This window comes from Delphinapterus leucas, chromosome 12 (genome assembly GCF_059928025.1).
Source record: "Delphinapterus leucas isolate spDelLeu-1000000601 "Yukka" chromosome 12, BTC_Dleu_Yukka2, whole genome shotgun sequence".
Taxonomy (NCBI): Eukaryota; Metazoa; Chordata; class Mammalia; order Artiodactyla; family Monodontidae; genus Delphinapterus; species Delphinapterus leucas.
This window is the reverse complement of record NC_143140.1, coordinates 29346911-29360904: the sequence shown is the minus strand read 5'-3', so window position 1 is coordinate 29360904 and position 13994 is coordinate 29346911. Positions and strand designations below refer to the sequence as shown.

The 13994-nt window shown below is 45.2% G+C and overlaps 1 protein-coding gene and 1 non-coding gene across 2 annotated transcripts in view; one reads left to right on the top strand and one right to left on the bottom strand.

Moving 5' to 3' along the window:
- Window positions 1-11100, top strand: part of GABRR2 (gamma-aminobutyric acid type A receptor subunit rho2) — a 47631-nt gene extending 36531 nt beyond the window's left edge. Inside the window, exons 8-9 of the mRNA XM_022552592.2 lie at window positions 1174-1370; window positions 5628-11100. Coding sequence (XP_022408300.1) covers window positions 1174-1370; window positions 5628-5939 — 509 coding nt within the window. The 3' untranslated portion in view covers window positions 5940-11100. The remainder of the gene's footprint in view (window positions 1-1173; window positions 1371-5627) is intronic.
- A 1882-nt stretch (window positions 11101-12982) lies between these two features.
- On the bottom strand, window positions 12983-13088 carry LOC115802068 (U6 spliceosomal RNA). The gene has a single exon (XR_004022447.1). It is a non-coding gene; the product is annotated as a U6 spliceosomal RNA (small nuclear RNA).
- Between the last annotated feature and the right edge of the window lie 906 nt (window positions 13089-13994).

The following is a 13994-nucleotide window of genomic DNA, read 5'->3' as shown; positions in this document are numbered from 1 at the left end:
GACAAATGCCCAAACTTACCATGCAAATACAAAAACTTCGTTGGCCTTATTTAGACAGACTGAGAGTTTGGGAGCAGGGCCCATATTTCATGATTTCTGGGAAGGAGAGGGCTGTACTCCCTGGAGCTGTGGTTTAGTCCTTCACAGACCCTAAATGCCAGAGTAAACATTTGCAACTCATCATCGAGATTTGGACAAAATCAGGTTGGGCACTGAGACATGTGAGGGTTGGACCAGCAAGGCACAGTGAAGAAGAAACCTGTATGACAGGAAATTCCAGGAATTTCCACAGTCTTCCTGGACTCAGGTGAGGGAGGATGTGTTCTTTCCTTGAAGTTTGGGAAGGTTCCTTGAGAGGGGTCTTGGAGCCCCTGCTTTTTAATTTTTATTTTTTATTGAAGTAGAGTTGATTTTCATAGCCACTGTTTTAAAGTCCACATCTGAGCAGATCCTTTGGGAAGCTCTGCTGATCTTAGCAACCACATCACAGAAACCCAGGCTCCCAAGTGGCTCAGAGTGAAAGTGGACAGGCAGTTGGCTGGGAGGAGAATGGGTTGGCTGCTCGGGAGCAGATCCTTGCAGATCCTCACACCTCTATGAGGTGGAAACGTGCCCTGGCCACTTCCTATTAGACGTAAGAGAGAGCAAATGGGGCTTCCCTGGTGGTGCAGTGGTTGAGAGTCCGCCTGCCAATGCAGGGGACACGGGTTCGTGCCCAGGTCCGGGAAGATCCCACATGCCGCGGAGCGGCTGGGCCCGTGAGCCATGGCCGCTGGGCCTGCGCTTCCGGAGCCTGTGCTCTGCGGCGGGAGAGGCCACAACGGTGAGAGGCCCACGTACCGCAAAAAAAAATTTTTTTAAATTAAAAAAAAAAAGAGAGAGAGCAAATGTAAAATGGGACTTAGTGAACTTATTTACAAAACAGAAATAGAGTTACAGATGTAGAAAACAACCTTATGGTTACCAGAGGGGGAGGGATAAATTGGGAGATTGGGATGGACGTATACACACTACTATACATAAAATCTCTTTAAGCATCATAAGACCTTGGAAGAAACATACTACAAAAATCTATATAAAATGGTTAATAGTTGAAAAAAAAAAGGGACTTAGTGAAATGTGAGGGCAGCTGTGTACCCTTGTCAGTGGCTGAACTAAAGCTGGATGCTGCAGGGATCACCACGGTGCTGACCATGTCCACCATCATCACGGGTGTGAACGCCTCCATGCCCCGCGTGTCCTACATCAAGGCCGTGGACATCTACCTCTGGGTCAGCTTCGTGTTCGTGTTCCTCTCGGTGCTGGAGTACGCGGCCGTCAACTACCTGACCACCGTGCAGGAGAGGAAACAGCGGAAGCTGCAGGAGAAGGTGAGAGAAGTTTCATTCATTTCCTTGTTGGAGCCCATGCTGCTGGTTGGATGAGAATAGCGGGAGGGAGCTTTCATGGAGAAAAGGGAGATGTTTGTGCAAAAGGAGGAGGATCCGTTTTAGAATATTCTAGCTTCCATCACAAAGGATCCCAGAAAGTAGAAAGCCTTTGGACAAAGACTAGGAAGACTTGGGTTCTTGGGCCCAACTCTGCCATTTATGTTGGGCCTCAGTTTCCTCATCTGTTAAAAAAAAGTATAACAGAACCCTCGCCCCACCTTCCTCCCAGGGTTATTGTAAGGGTCACAATACCCTTACAAAAATGTATGAGAGTTGTTTTGAAACTGTGTGGTTCTAGATGCACATAAATTATCACTATCATTACTGAACCTGTCTAGGGAGAATGTCTTTACGTCCTGTGAACAGACAAGAGGAAAGTTCTAGAATAAAAAACTCCTGTATTTATCAGTGCTCTGGCCCAGTGAAAATTCAGCCACACACAACCTTAGCCTTTAGACTCATTGGAAATACTATGCTATCTATATGATACTGCACTATAGTAAAGTCTACTATGGGATGGAATGCAAAGGGGGAATTCAGGGCAATGCCCCTGGGCAGAGAGGGAAAATCTATCCTCTTCATATGCGGACTCTTATTAATCACATTAAGAAATAAAATGCCAACTTGTTACCAAATCCTTGCTAGTCATTGTACTGATCAAAATGGGTGTTTACCTAAAAGTTGTAGAGATCAGGGGACGTGAAAATTCCACATTTATGTGTGTCTAGCTGGCTGGGAGCTCCTTAGCAAAGGGAGCTTTAAATTTTAGGAAAGAGGACCTGTTGCCTTTTTTAAAAATAGTCTTTTAATGCCCACATTATACCTGTTAAATATTTCCAATTGTCTTCAAATATGCTAGATTGTTTAAGAGTTTATATTTTAAATTGTCTTCAAAATACTTTTGCTTCAGCATTTGAGGATTTGTTCAATTTTTTTTGTCCCAGCTGGTGGGATCTTAGTTCCCCAACCAGGGATCGAACCCAGGCCCTTGGCAATGAAAGTGCCGAGTCCTAACCCCTGGACCACCAGGGAATTCCCTCAAATTTTGATAATCTGTGCATTGATCATTATCAAATGCCTTTGGAATATACTTAAACACTTTTGATTTGTAATCTGTTAGGCTTTCCTTGTGTAGAGCTGTTCAAAAAATAGCAAAGCCTTCATCCGACAGATATGCGCCCATGAACCATTAACAGCACATAACTTGTACTCAGGCAGATCATTATTAACCTGTTACCATATGATGGGCCCGGTGTTTGCCAGTGATGATACGATGCTGGCTAAAGAGCAATGAGGAAATCATACGTGGACAGCCCTTTGGGCTCCGCGTCTAGCTCCATGTCTATGGGAACAGACAGCCGGGGAGTGAGGGCTTGTTCTCCATTGTTGTCAAGCACGCAGTTGAAAGGCTGAGAAGCTGTGGTTGCTGGGGAGGCAGACCGGTGGGAGGACGCGAAATCTCTCTCCCGCTGCCCCACAGAGAAGCCACTGTTCACAACGTTAACATGGCCCCCAGTGGAGCTGAGGTTCCCAAAGTGGGAGCCCAGGAGCACCTGGCCTGGATTCACCTTCTCAGCCTATTAAAGATGAAGATTAAGGGCTGTACCCCAGACCTACAGGCTCAGAATCTCCAGAGATGGCACCCTGGAATTGGCCTTGCTGACAAGCTCCCAGGCAATTCTGATGCTCACTGAGGTTTGACTTCTGCTCTGCAGAGGGCAAAGTTGACTGGAGCCTGCTAGGTTCACCATGGTTCAAAAGGGGACCCACGCTGCTTTGGGTTGAAGCCAGCAGGCAGAGTATAGCTCTGCTTCCCTATATGTGCTTGAATGCTTTGGCTGATCATCCAGACCTGTCCAATGCACCAGGTGCCACTTAATTTTTCTTAGAAATGAGCTGATGTGGGAAAAAGAGATTTTCCATAATTTGGGGCATTTCCTGATTTTAACTCAAAACCTTAAATGTCTCTTTTTATTTTAGCAGAAAGAATTTCGGTTTAGAGCAAGGAAAAAGAAGACCCATGTCTTACAAAAAAAGAAGTCCCCAGTGATATAACAATATCTCACAATTTTACCAAAGTTTGGGTGTGATTTTATCTAAATGCAAAGAATTGAATAGATGACCTCTCCCTGACCTTCTATCCTTAAAATCTATGAGTTAATTATTCTAGGAATGTATTAATGTGCTACTTAATTATTGTTGCTGATGGGATAAGACATAGAAATAGTAATGAAACAATCATGCCTGATTTAAAAAATAGCTCTCCAAACCACAGATTTCTTCAAGTGTAAAAGTACTTCAAGTCATTCTGATTTGACATAAAATCATTCACCTATTTTTGCGTTCTAAAGCTTCCTGGTATCCATCTGCGTGCGTATTTCAAGATCCATGACAATAGGAGGAAATGTGTGAAATGTCATTATTTCACTTTCCCAGATGGAAAAACAGAGGCACCACAGGGCTGAGAGCCAGGTTAGAAACATATTAAAGCCAACAGGTTGAGAATAAACCCAAGGTCAGTTGGCTGGATCAGGCAGGCGTCATACCTCTGGCCAGCAACAGCCAAACACAAACCTTTTTTACTTGGGTATGTGAATCCTTGTTTAAATTTTCAATAATCTGTACATTGATTATTATCAAATACCTTTGGATTATATTTAAATACTTTTGATTTATAATGCATTGGACTTTCCTGTATAGAGTCATTCAAAACATGCCAAAGCCTCAGGGCTTCCCTGGTGGCGCAGTGGTTAAGAATCCGCCTGCCAATGCAGAGGACACAGGTTCGAGCCCTGGTCCGGGAAGATCCCACATGCCATGGAGCAACTAAGCCCATGCGCCACAACTACTGAGCCCATGCACCACAACTACTGAGCCCATGTGCCACAACTACTGAAGCCTGTGCACCTAGAGACCGTGCTCAGCAACAAGAGAAGCCACTGCAATGAGAAGCCCGAGCACTGAAATGAAGAGTAGCCCTCGCGCGCCACAACTAGAGAAAGCCCATGCCGCAGCAATGAAGACCCAAAGCAGCCAAAAATAAATAAATAAAATTAAAAAAGAAAAAAACATAGCAAAGCCTTCATCCAACAAATATGGGTTCATGAACCAGCTGTTAACCGGAGTCAGCTTTGCTGACTCTAACGGTGGGGAGGAGTTAGACAAGACCATTCCCTTCCCTCCACCCTATAATTTCTTATAAACATTTTCATACTCACGGAAATGGTTGAAAAAAATAGGATAATATACATTCATACACCCTGCCCCTCCATCCAACATTGTTGACATTTTGCCATTTTTGTGTGAGCTTTTTCTCATATAAACATACTTTTGTTGGTGCAGCTGAACCATTAAAAAATACATGACAGGGGAAAGTGGGGAGGGGGATAAATTAGGAGTTTGGGTTAACGGATACACACTACTATATATAAAAGAGACAAACAACAAGGTCCTATTGTATAGTGCAGGGAACTATCTTGTTATAACCTATAATGGAGAAGAATCTGAAAAAACGTTTTATATATATGTGTATGTATCTATCTCTCTATATATCTGAATCACTTTGTTGTACACCTGAAATTATGCAACACTGTAAATCACTTATACATCAATTTAAAAAAAAAACTTGGAGGATTATCTAAGAAAAAATATATAAATAAAAAAATAAAAATAAAAATACATGATAGGTACCATGACCCTTTACCCTTAAGTGGAACTCTTTAGAATAAGGACACTCTCCTACCTAATCATCTTTTGATTCATGCACATAGTGGTGGAGGTCCACGGCTGGAACCAGAAGATGTGTGTTTAAAGTCCTGAATCTGACACTAACTGTCTGATCCCAGGAGAATTGTATAGCCTCTCTTGGTCTTAGTTTTTCCTTCTGCAATTGAGGGCATTTGAACTAAATCAGTGGTTCTGGACCCTGGCTACATAGCAGAATCACCTGGGAGCCTTAAATTAATTAGTCTAGAGTGGAGCCTGGGCATGGCCAGTTTAAAGAGCTCCCAAGGTGACTCCAATACACAGCCAGGATAGAGAATCGTTGGACAAAGTGATCTCTGGAGATGCTTCTAGTTCTGCCTTTTCTGTGGTTCTGAGAAGCCATGGGCTTTACTCTCAGCCCAGGCAGCCTCCCCTGGGCCTCTCACAGGCTGAAACATGCCTGACATCTCCCCTTGTGTTTGCTGCCCACAGTTCCCATGCATGTGTGGAATGCTCCACTCAAGAACCATGATGTTGGGTGGAAGCTACAGTGAGTCTGAGGCCAACAGCCTGGCCGGGTACCCGAGAAGCCATATTCTGACAGAAGAAGAAAGGCAAGACAAAATAGTGGTCCACCTGGCCCTGAGCAGTGAATCCAACTCCTCCAGGAAGAAGGGGCTTCTGAAGGGCCAGGTGGGTCTTCGCATCTTCCAGAACACCCACGCCATCGACAAATACTCCCGGTTGATATTCCCAGCTTCCTACATATTTTTCAACTTAATTTATTGGTCAGTGTTAGCCTAGGAGCTCTGAGGCTATGCCTGGGGAAGGGCACGGACATCTCTGGTGTCTGGCCGGCCGCCCACACGTGGACCTGCTGAGCGTGACCCCTCACAGACAGAGCAGCAGCCCCTGGACCACCTCAAGCAGCATCCTGGCTCCCGGAGGAGCCCAGGGGCCCTCCAGCTGCCCTCCCCCAGGCCTCGTGGGCTTGCTCATTGTTCATGCTGTGTTGTGTCCCACTTCTTGCCGCTCTGGGACTGTCTTCTTCTGTTCTTGTGTGTGAACAGGTTCATGAGAGCCTCCCTCCAATAAAAAAAGACTCAAATGCCTCCCAGATGAATGTTCTGAGACCCTTATGAAGCCTAGGATTCAGCTATAAAGGGAAGGGAAAAATGAAGGACAAGCTTAGGGGCATTCTGGATAGGAGACAGGAAATTAAGATTCAAAATAGGAATAAAAAAATCTGTAAACCCTACACTGGATTAAGTGCCCATCTAGGAAAGAAAAAGAAAACTCAGATCCCAGATGAAATGATTTGACCTGGGTGAGTCTGGCAACTCGCATGATTTTGCAATATTAAGGGACATCATTCATTCATACATCCATTCAACCATTCATTAAATATTGAATAGCTGCCCTGTGCCAGTGCTTATTTTTCTCAGCAATGTGTGACGACATGCACTGAGTATTGCCAACCAGGGAAACATCACCCAAACCCATCAAAGTGTAGAGTTTTTACTGGGGGCTGGCCATCTGAATACAGCTGACCGCCTGTATGGCTGACCTTAGTCTCCAGTTCCTTCAGAGGCTGAGCTGATAAATCTCAGCCTGAGACCCCATCATAAATCACATTGTTAGCTTAGACCATCTGGCATGGCCGTAGGCCCCCAGGTGAACAAAGACCCTCCAATCAGGCAGGACAGTCCAGGGGTTTAGAAGTTACCTCCCAGGAGCTAGAGGCCAAGGCCCAAACCTTTCTTTTGTCAAGGTTAATCCTTTACTGCACAGCAATCATTGTCAATTCCTCATTGTTAATGTGAATTACTCTGCTTCTAGTATAGATTCATGCAGCAAACATTAAAAAATCCCTGCACTAGATATAGTAGGGTCCACATTAAGAGTAAGAGATCATCTTATTCTTGTATAGCTCTCAGAAAAAGGACTGGTCAAGGATATCGTATACGATTACGTGTAAGTTAAAAAAGTATTAAGCACAACAAAAATGGTTCATCATGTAATGGGAATTCTAAGGAAGGAAAGAATGATTTCCAGTGGAAGACTGGATCTCGTGGAGAAAACAGCTTCTGAGCTGCTCCTTGAAGGTTGGGGATTTGGAGAAGAAATGTTCATGCTAGGTGCACATGTAGAAAGTACATGCCAGATACGTGCGGTCCGATATGGTAGCCACTGGCTATATATTTATTTAAATTTAAGTTAATTAAAGTTAAATAAAATTAAAAACTCAGTTCTTGCCATGTTGTGCTAGGCACATTTCAAGTGCTCTATCAACAGCCACATGTGGCCAGCGATTACTGTATTTAATAGTGCAGACCTCGAGAACATTTCCACAGTCACAGAAAGTCCTGTTACACAGTGCTACTGCAGATGGAAGGACTGGCCTGAGCAAAGGCATGAGAGAGGCAGGAAAGTTTGGGATTGCAGAGTATAGTTTGCGGGGCAAGTCGTCTGTTTTGGCTGGATCCTAGGTTGTAGGAAGAGGTGAGAGACCAGCTTTTTCTGCAACTCTAGGGGTCACAGCAGGTCCCCCATCCCTCCCAGTGTTTATCAGGACAGCTTCCCCTCCATGGAGTTGCCTGGCCCAAGACCAGCGGCTCTCCCAGCTTCAGGGACAAATGAAGAATGAAGGTACATAAACAAGGAAATTGGATGGTACAGGGCACCTGGACATGTTTAGAAACTTTTACTCTCTAGAGACTCTCCTAGGCCACAGTGCTACTCAAAGAATGATAATTATTGATACATTGTCGTTAAATATATCCTATTGCTTTGGTGGTCTTATGTAATTCCAATACTGCTCTGCTGCTGACTACGTTGTCTTCATAAATTGAGGCTCATATAACATGGTGGCCTGATCACACTTAAAAAAAAAAAAAAGATGTATTTTAACTAGCTTATACAGTGAAACTGGAGTTCGTTCTGTAGCAAACATGTAGAATTGTAAATAGCATTTTATCATGTGGGACCATGAACCAATGACACCATCAGATTTAGCACAGCTTTATTGCAGTGTGATAATCTGACTCTACTTGAGAAAAGTAGAAAATTAAGTGAGGTAAAAAGGACACAACAGTAGGAGTAGAGAACAGGAACTAAGGAAATTTTGAGAACGGAGCGATTCACCTTAGAGACAGGAAGATAGAAGAGTAAACAGAATTGTTATCAGGGATGCTTGAATGATACTTTATTTCACTGAATCTAAGACCCTATCAAGTGTAAGATGCACCCATAGTTTATGTACCACCAAGAAAGAAAAAATGCTGCTAATTAAATTATTGCAGCCAGTGATTATAAGATGAAGCCTGACTTCACCCATATTAAATTGTGAAAAATGTGCATGTAAGAATAAAAGAAATAGGTGTTATACAAAAACTGATGATCAGACATACCTCTTTGACAATGAGGAACCAACATGTATTGTGCACTTGTCTTCAAGGCCTTGTGCCTGGGTGAGGGGAGGGGGCGGTGACAGATAAAGAAATGCATGGGAAACAGCTTTCAGTCATTAAGAAGCTTACAGTGGCAGCGGGCATGGTTCAAAGGAGGGGGAGATTACAGCATTCGAAGAGTAGTGTTATTTATGGTAAATTCTGAGCAATGGATAGGTATAATTTCAACTGGGGAGGGAATATTAACATGGAGAAGGAAAGCTTGGGTGTGTCTAGGGAACAGCGAGCAGACACTCCACCAAATGCACAAAAGTCTTGGGTTCTCATCCTTCTAGTTCCATGACCCTGGTGTCAAGGGTCCTTCCAGGTTCATTCCGCTTAGAATAAACCTGGGGAAGAAACTGGACGGGTCTGGTCTGGGCCATGTATGTCAAGGATAATCAGTGTTCTGGGCTGTGAGTAAGTTGAGACAGAACTCTTTGAAACCACTTTGATTTGGTTCAATCTTTTTGTAAACCTCAGCAGAAGGGAGAGCATGAATTTGGAAAATGGAGAGCTGCTGAGTTTCAGGGAACCAATGAGGCAGGAAAATAATGATAATAATGTTAAGCTCAGTGATGTTTGAGAACCTCCGCCTGTGTGCTGACATTGACGGAGACCAGGAAGCCAGGCGAAGGCGCTATTCCAGTGGAAGGTGAGGAGTTTGGTCTGGCAAGCAAGTGGAGATGTCAAGTAAAAAGTTATAAACACTGGTCTGCGGCTGGAGGCAGGTAAAGATTTGGGACTACCCTCCCTAATGTGCTCAATGAATGAAGCTATCAAGGTGGACAAAACTCCTAAGGAGAGAAGCGGAAGAGAGAAGGCCTGCAAACGAGAGCTTGGGAGTATTTATTTAGGTGGGAAGAGAAGGGTTGATCAGAGAAATGGAAGGAGAACCAGAAGAGTGTGTCACAGATGCAGGAAGAAGGCATACTCTCAAGTGGAGGAGGGTAGGGCTTGGGGCAAATAATAACCACAAAACTTGAGAAGGGTAAGGGCTATGAACAGACGTGGCAAGATGGAGTCCAGAGGCTAGGTGGGATAAATCATGCAGGTAGATGGCCTTCCGTGGCAAAGAGGAGAGACCGTTCTCTCCAGTATAAGAGTTTTATGTCGGTAGAAGGAAAAGCGTTCAGAGAACTGCTATTTACAATGGAACACTGGACTTCCCTGGTGGTCCGGTGGTTAAGACTCCGCGCTTCCAGTGCAGGGGGTGTGGGTTCCATCCCTGGTCAGGGAGCTAAGATCCCATAAGCTGCGTGGAGAAGCCAAAAAAATAATAATACCATGGAAGACTATTTTAGACTCTTGTTTACTTGGAGGACTTAAAAATAACACTGTGGCATACCTTGTGTGGGTGAAGGTTGTGGTCTCAATGGTGCGTTCCCCAAACTCTTCAGTTGGAACTGGGGGGCGTGGTCCAAGAACAGAGCCTATAACCCAGCTACCAGGTCTGTGGACAGAGCTTGGGGAGCAGCAGTCTCGAGGACTCGTGCTGTCCTCCGTCTCCATACACGTGGGATGGGCGCTGCCGGGCGGGAGCGCGGCACCTGCCTCAGCCACCACAGAAGACGGGAGGACAGACATTAAAGCAACTGCACCGGGACTTCCCTGGCGGTCCAGTGGTTAACGCTCTGAGCTGCTACTGCAGGGGGCGAGGGTTCGATCTGTGGCTGGGGAACTAGGATCTCGCATGCCGCACAGTGTGGGCAGCTGCGTTGTGTAAAGGATGGCATATCGAGTGCCTGGGTGAGAGCGGGATGTAGGGTTCCTAATTCAGTTCTCACATAAACCCTGCCAAGGTTGGAAGGATTTCCCCTAGTACACACCCACAGAAGAGTGCTGCCTTCCATAAGTGTGTGAACACATCAGGTATGTGGACTTTGCATGAAACAATTCATTTCTCACGGTATTTTCAGGGAAAAGTGATTTATTTCCTTACTTAGATGGGCAGAGAAGGGGCTGAATAAAACCCAAATTGGCCTGGGTTGTGCTGAAACATGTCAGCCTGGAGTTATCCCTACACCCAGTTGGAACCTGGAATTAAACTAGAACACGGGGTTGGCTCCTTGAGGCTGGAAGCTGGCCTGTGGGACGTGCAGCCATTCAGAGGGGCCTCCCCACCCCCACCTCCCCACCAATCCCTAAGAAATGTGACACAAGTTAAAATGGTACCCACAAGGAAGGCTGTGTGCCCAACATGTGTCTGAGGGCGAGTACACTGGTCTATCTGCACTGAGAGCTAAATCTGGTGCGAGAAAGGCCCTACATCCCAGCCTGTCCAACCTCCAGAGCCATCGAAGAGTGTCCACACCTGTAGTATAAATACATTCCCCACTAGCGGATTGACTAAAACACTCAGTCCTCACCTTCAGACCTGCAGATGTCATCATGGAATGGCATTCGGGTCAACCCTTGAGAACATTACGTTTGGGTTTTAAAAGATAAATAGAAAAACCAACCTCAGGTGTAGGAAACCATTGATGAATCTAAACTGGCCAGGTTTATGATGGCAAATGCACTTCACCTTGTGCATTTAGCCCAAGGCATCTCACACTTTAACGTGCCTATTAGTAACCTGGAGACCTTGTTAATAAACTTTATTTATTTTTTAAACTTTTTAAATTATTTATTTTGGCTGTGCCGGGTCTCAGTTGTGGCCCATGGGAACCTTACTTACGGCATGCGGACTCTTAGTTGTGGCATGCATGCAGGATCTAGTTCTCCAACCAGGGATCGAACCCGGGCCCCCTGCATTAGGAGCGCGGAATCTTACCCCCTGGACCACCAGAGAAGTCCCTGTAGAGCTTGTTAAAATGCAGATTATCATTCAGTAGGTTTGGGAGGGGACCTAGGATTATGCGTTTCTAACAAGAGCCCTGGAGACATTAGTGCTGCTGGTCTGCAGACCATATCTCAAGTAGGGAGGCCCTAGAGACCAACTTCCCTCATTTAAAGTTGAGCTCAGATGTCACCTCCCCTTTGTGACTTTTCCTGACATCCTCTCCCTTGCCCAGGCTTAATTTATTTTTAACTCACCTGTGTTTCCAAAGCATCTTATGCATTTGTGCACTGACGCACTTCCTCTATGTTGTGATTATTCTCCTTAATCCATGCTTCCCAGCCCTGGTTTAGTCACCTGGGGAGCTGCTGAAAAAAATCTCAGTGCCTGAGCCCATCCCCAGAGTTCCTGGTTTTCTTGTACTCACAACTCTTTTTTGGGTTTTTGTGGTTAATGACATTAACTCGTTTTTAAAGGCTGGTACTAAAGTCTGAAATAAATTTCTCTGGGAGAGTTTTGCATAGTTTGCAAACTGGGTTCCCTGGGATACAAGGGGCTCTCTGGGGGTGCTTCAGGGTCTGCTCTGGGGGAGGACTCTGGGAGATAGGAGAGCAGGAATGAGCAGAGTGTGTGGGGACTGGGCTGTGGACCCAGCCAGAAAGTGAGGGAGGGCACTGAGGAAAAGAAGCCCACCCTTTCTCTTCCCAGCGATCTGTTCATCCCAATCTTGGGCAAACAAACCAGCCCAACAGGGATACATAACCTACTATGAGCAGGTGCTTTTACAGGAACCCAGTCCTTTAATCCTTCCAAGAATCCAGTGAAGTAGGGTTTAAAGGCGGTAAGAGGTAAAGATGGCAAGTTACAGGCCAGAAATGGAACTTCTGGCCCTAAAACCTTTTCACTTTTTACGTTTTCCTCCTATAAAGCTCTGGGGTCCGAGACACAAAGGGCCCAAGGGAAGTTTCCATCTTCTCCTATCAACATTCCTCCCATCAGTCCAGAAGGTACCTAGCCTCCTGGCATGGGTGGAATGGAGGCCGGAGGTGGGAGGGACAGGCAGGCACCACCACCCGCAGAGCTTTGGTTTTCTGCTCTGACACCAGATTTGCCCAAACTGCTGGGAGGAAGATTCCAACCCCAGGTCCCGGTCCTCCGGTTGCCAGACTCTTCTAGCCTCCAGCCTTTATCCAGGTCCTCCTCCCGTCACCTTTCCTTTTCCCCCAGAGAGCACCTCTTCTCCCCCATGTCCGCGCTGCCGTGGCATCGGAAGGGCTGCAGAGTGGAGCATGGCCACGAACCTCTCTCCTTCCTCCTGTGAGCAGAGAGAGTACACCTGGGTGAAAGCTGTAGCAGAGGATGTAATCACAGAGGTAACAAGCCCTAGAACATCAGCTCCAAGGAGAAGGGTTTTTGTCTCTTTTCTTAGCTGCTGTATCTCAGGGTACATAACGGTGTTTGGCACATGTTAGATGCTCAGTAAGTACTGACAGAAGGAATTAATGAAAGCTACTGGTTTTTTTTGTTGTCGTTCTTTTTTTTCTTTAATTGAAGTATAGTTGATTTACAATGTTGTGTTAGTTTCTGCTACATAGCAAAGTGATTTTGTTATACATAAAAAATATGAACGGTTCACAGATTTGCTTGTCATCCTTGAGCAGGGGCCATGCTAATCTTCTCTGTATTGTTCTGATTTTAGTATATGTGCTGCTGAAGCGACACGAAAGCTACCGTTTGTAAGTACCCACTATGCTCTAGATGCTGTGCTACACACAGATTATGGTCATTTTTCTCTCCAAAAACCTTAGGCGTTTGCATTTGTTTAATTTTAATTTCACTGTTTTCCTTGATTATTTTCTTTTTTTAATTGAGATGTTGGAGAAGCAGGAGACAGCTGTGCCTCACCTATTGCAAAAATGTAACAATAAACTTCCTCAGACTAAGATATTCTTCATAGTTACACTGTTTACACATAAGGACACAGGTATGTTTTTTACAGAACATTTTTTTTAACTCTCCTGTTTGTAGAGAAATTGTTTCAAAGATATTGCCTTATAGCTTTGCAATTAGAAAAAAAAGATGCTTTACTTACGTCATGTCATTTACTCTTACCTGTTGCAAATCTTATTCCTGTTCAATATGCAGGCAGGAAACTAGAGATTAAGTGAATGCATTTTGCCAGCTGTGTGCCCTTGAGTAATCTACTACTCTCTCTGAGTTTTAGTTTCTCCATCTGAAAAAATAGAAGGTGATAATTTTGGCCTCTTAGGATGGATGTGAGGACTGAGTTAAAGTGTCTGAAGTACTCAGCCCAGTGCTGGGCCCAGAAAAATAAGAAGTAGACAAAGGAGAGGAGAAGGAAGAAGGAAGAGAAGGAAAGGAGAGGGAAGAAGGGGAGGAAGAGCGTTGCCAACTTTTAACTTTGCTAGATGAAAACATTTAAAACCACCCCACAGGGCTTCCCTGGTGGCGCAGTGTTTGAGAGTCCGCCTGCTGATGCAGGGGACACTGGTTCGTACCCCGGTCCGGGAAGATCCCACATGCCGCGGAGTGGCTGGGCCCGTGAGACATGGCCGCTGAGCCTGCGCGTCCGGAGCCTGTGCTCTGCAACAGGAGAGGCCACATGGA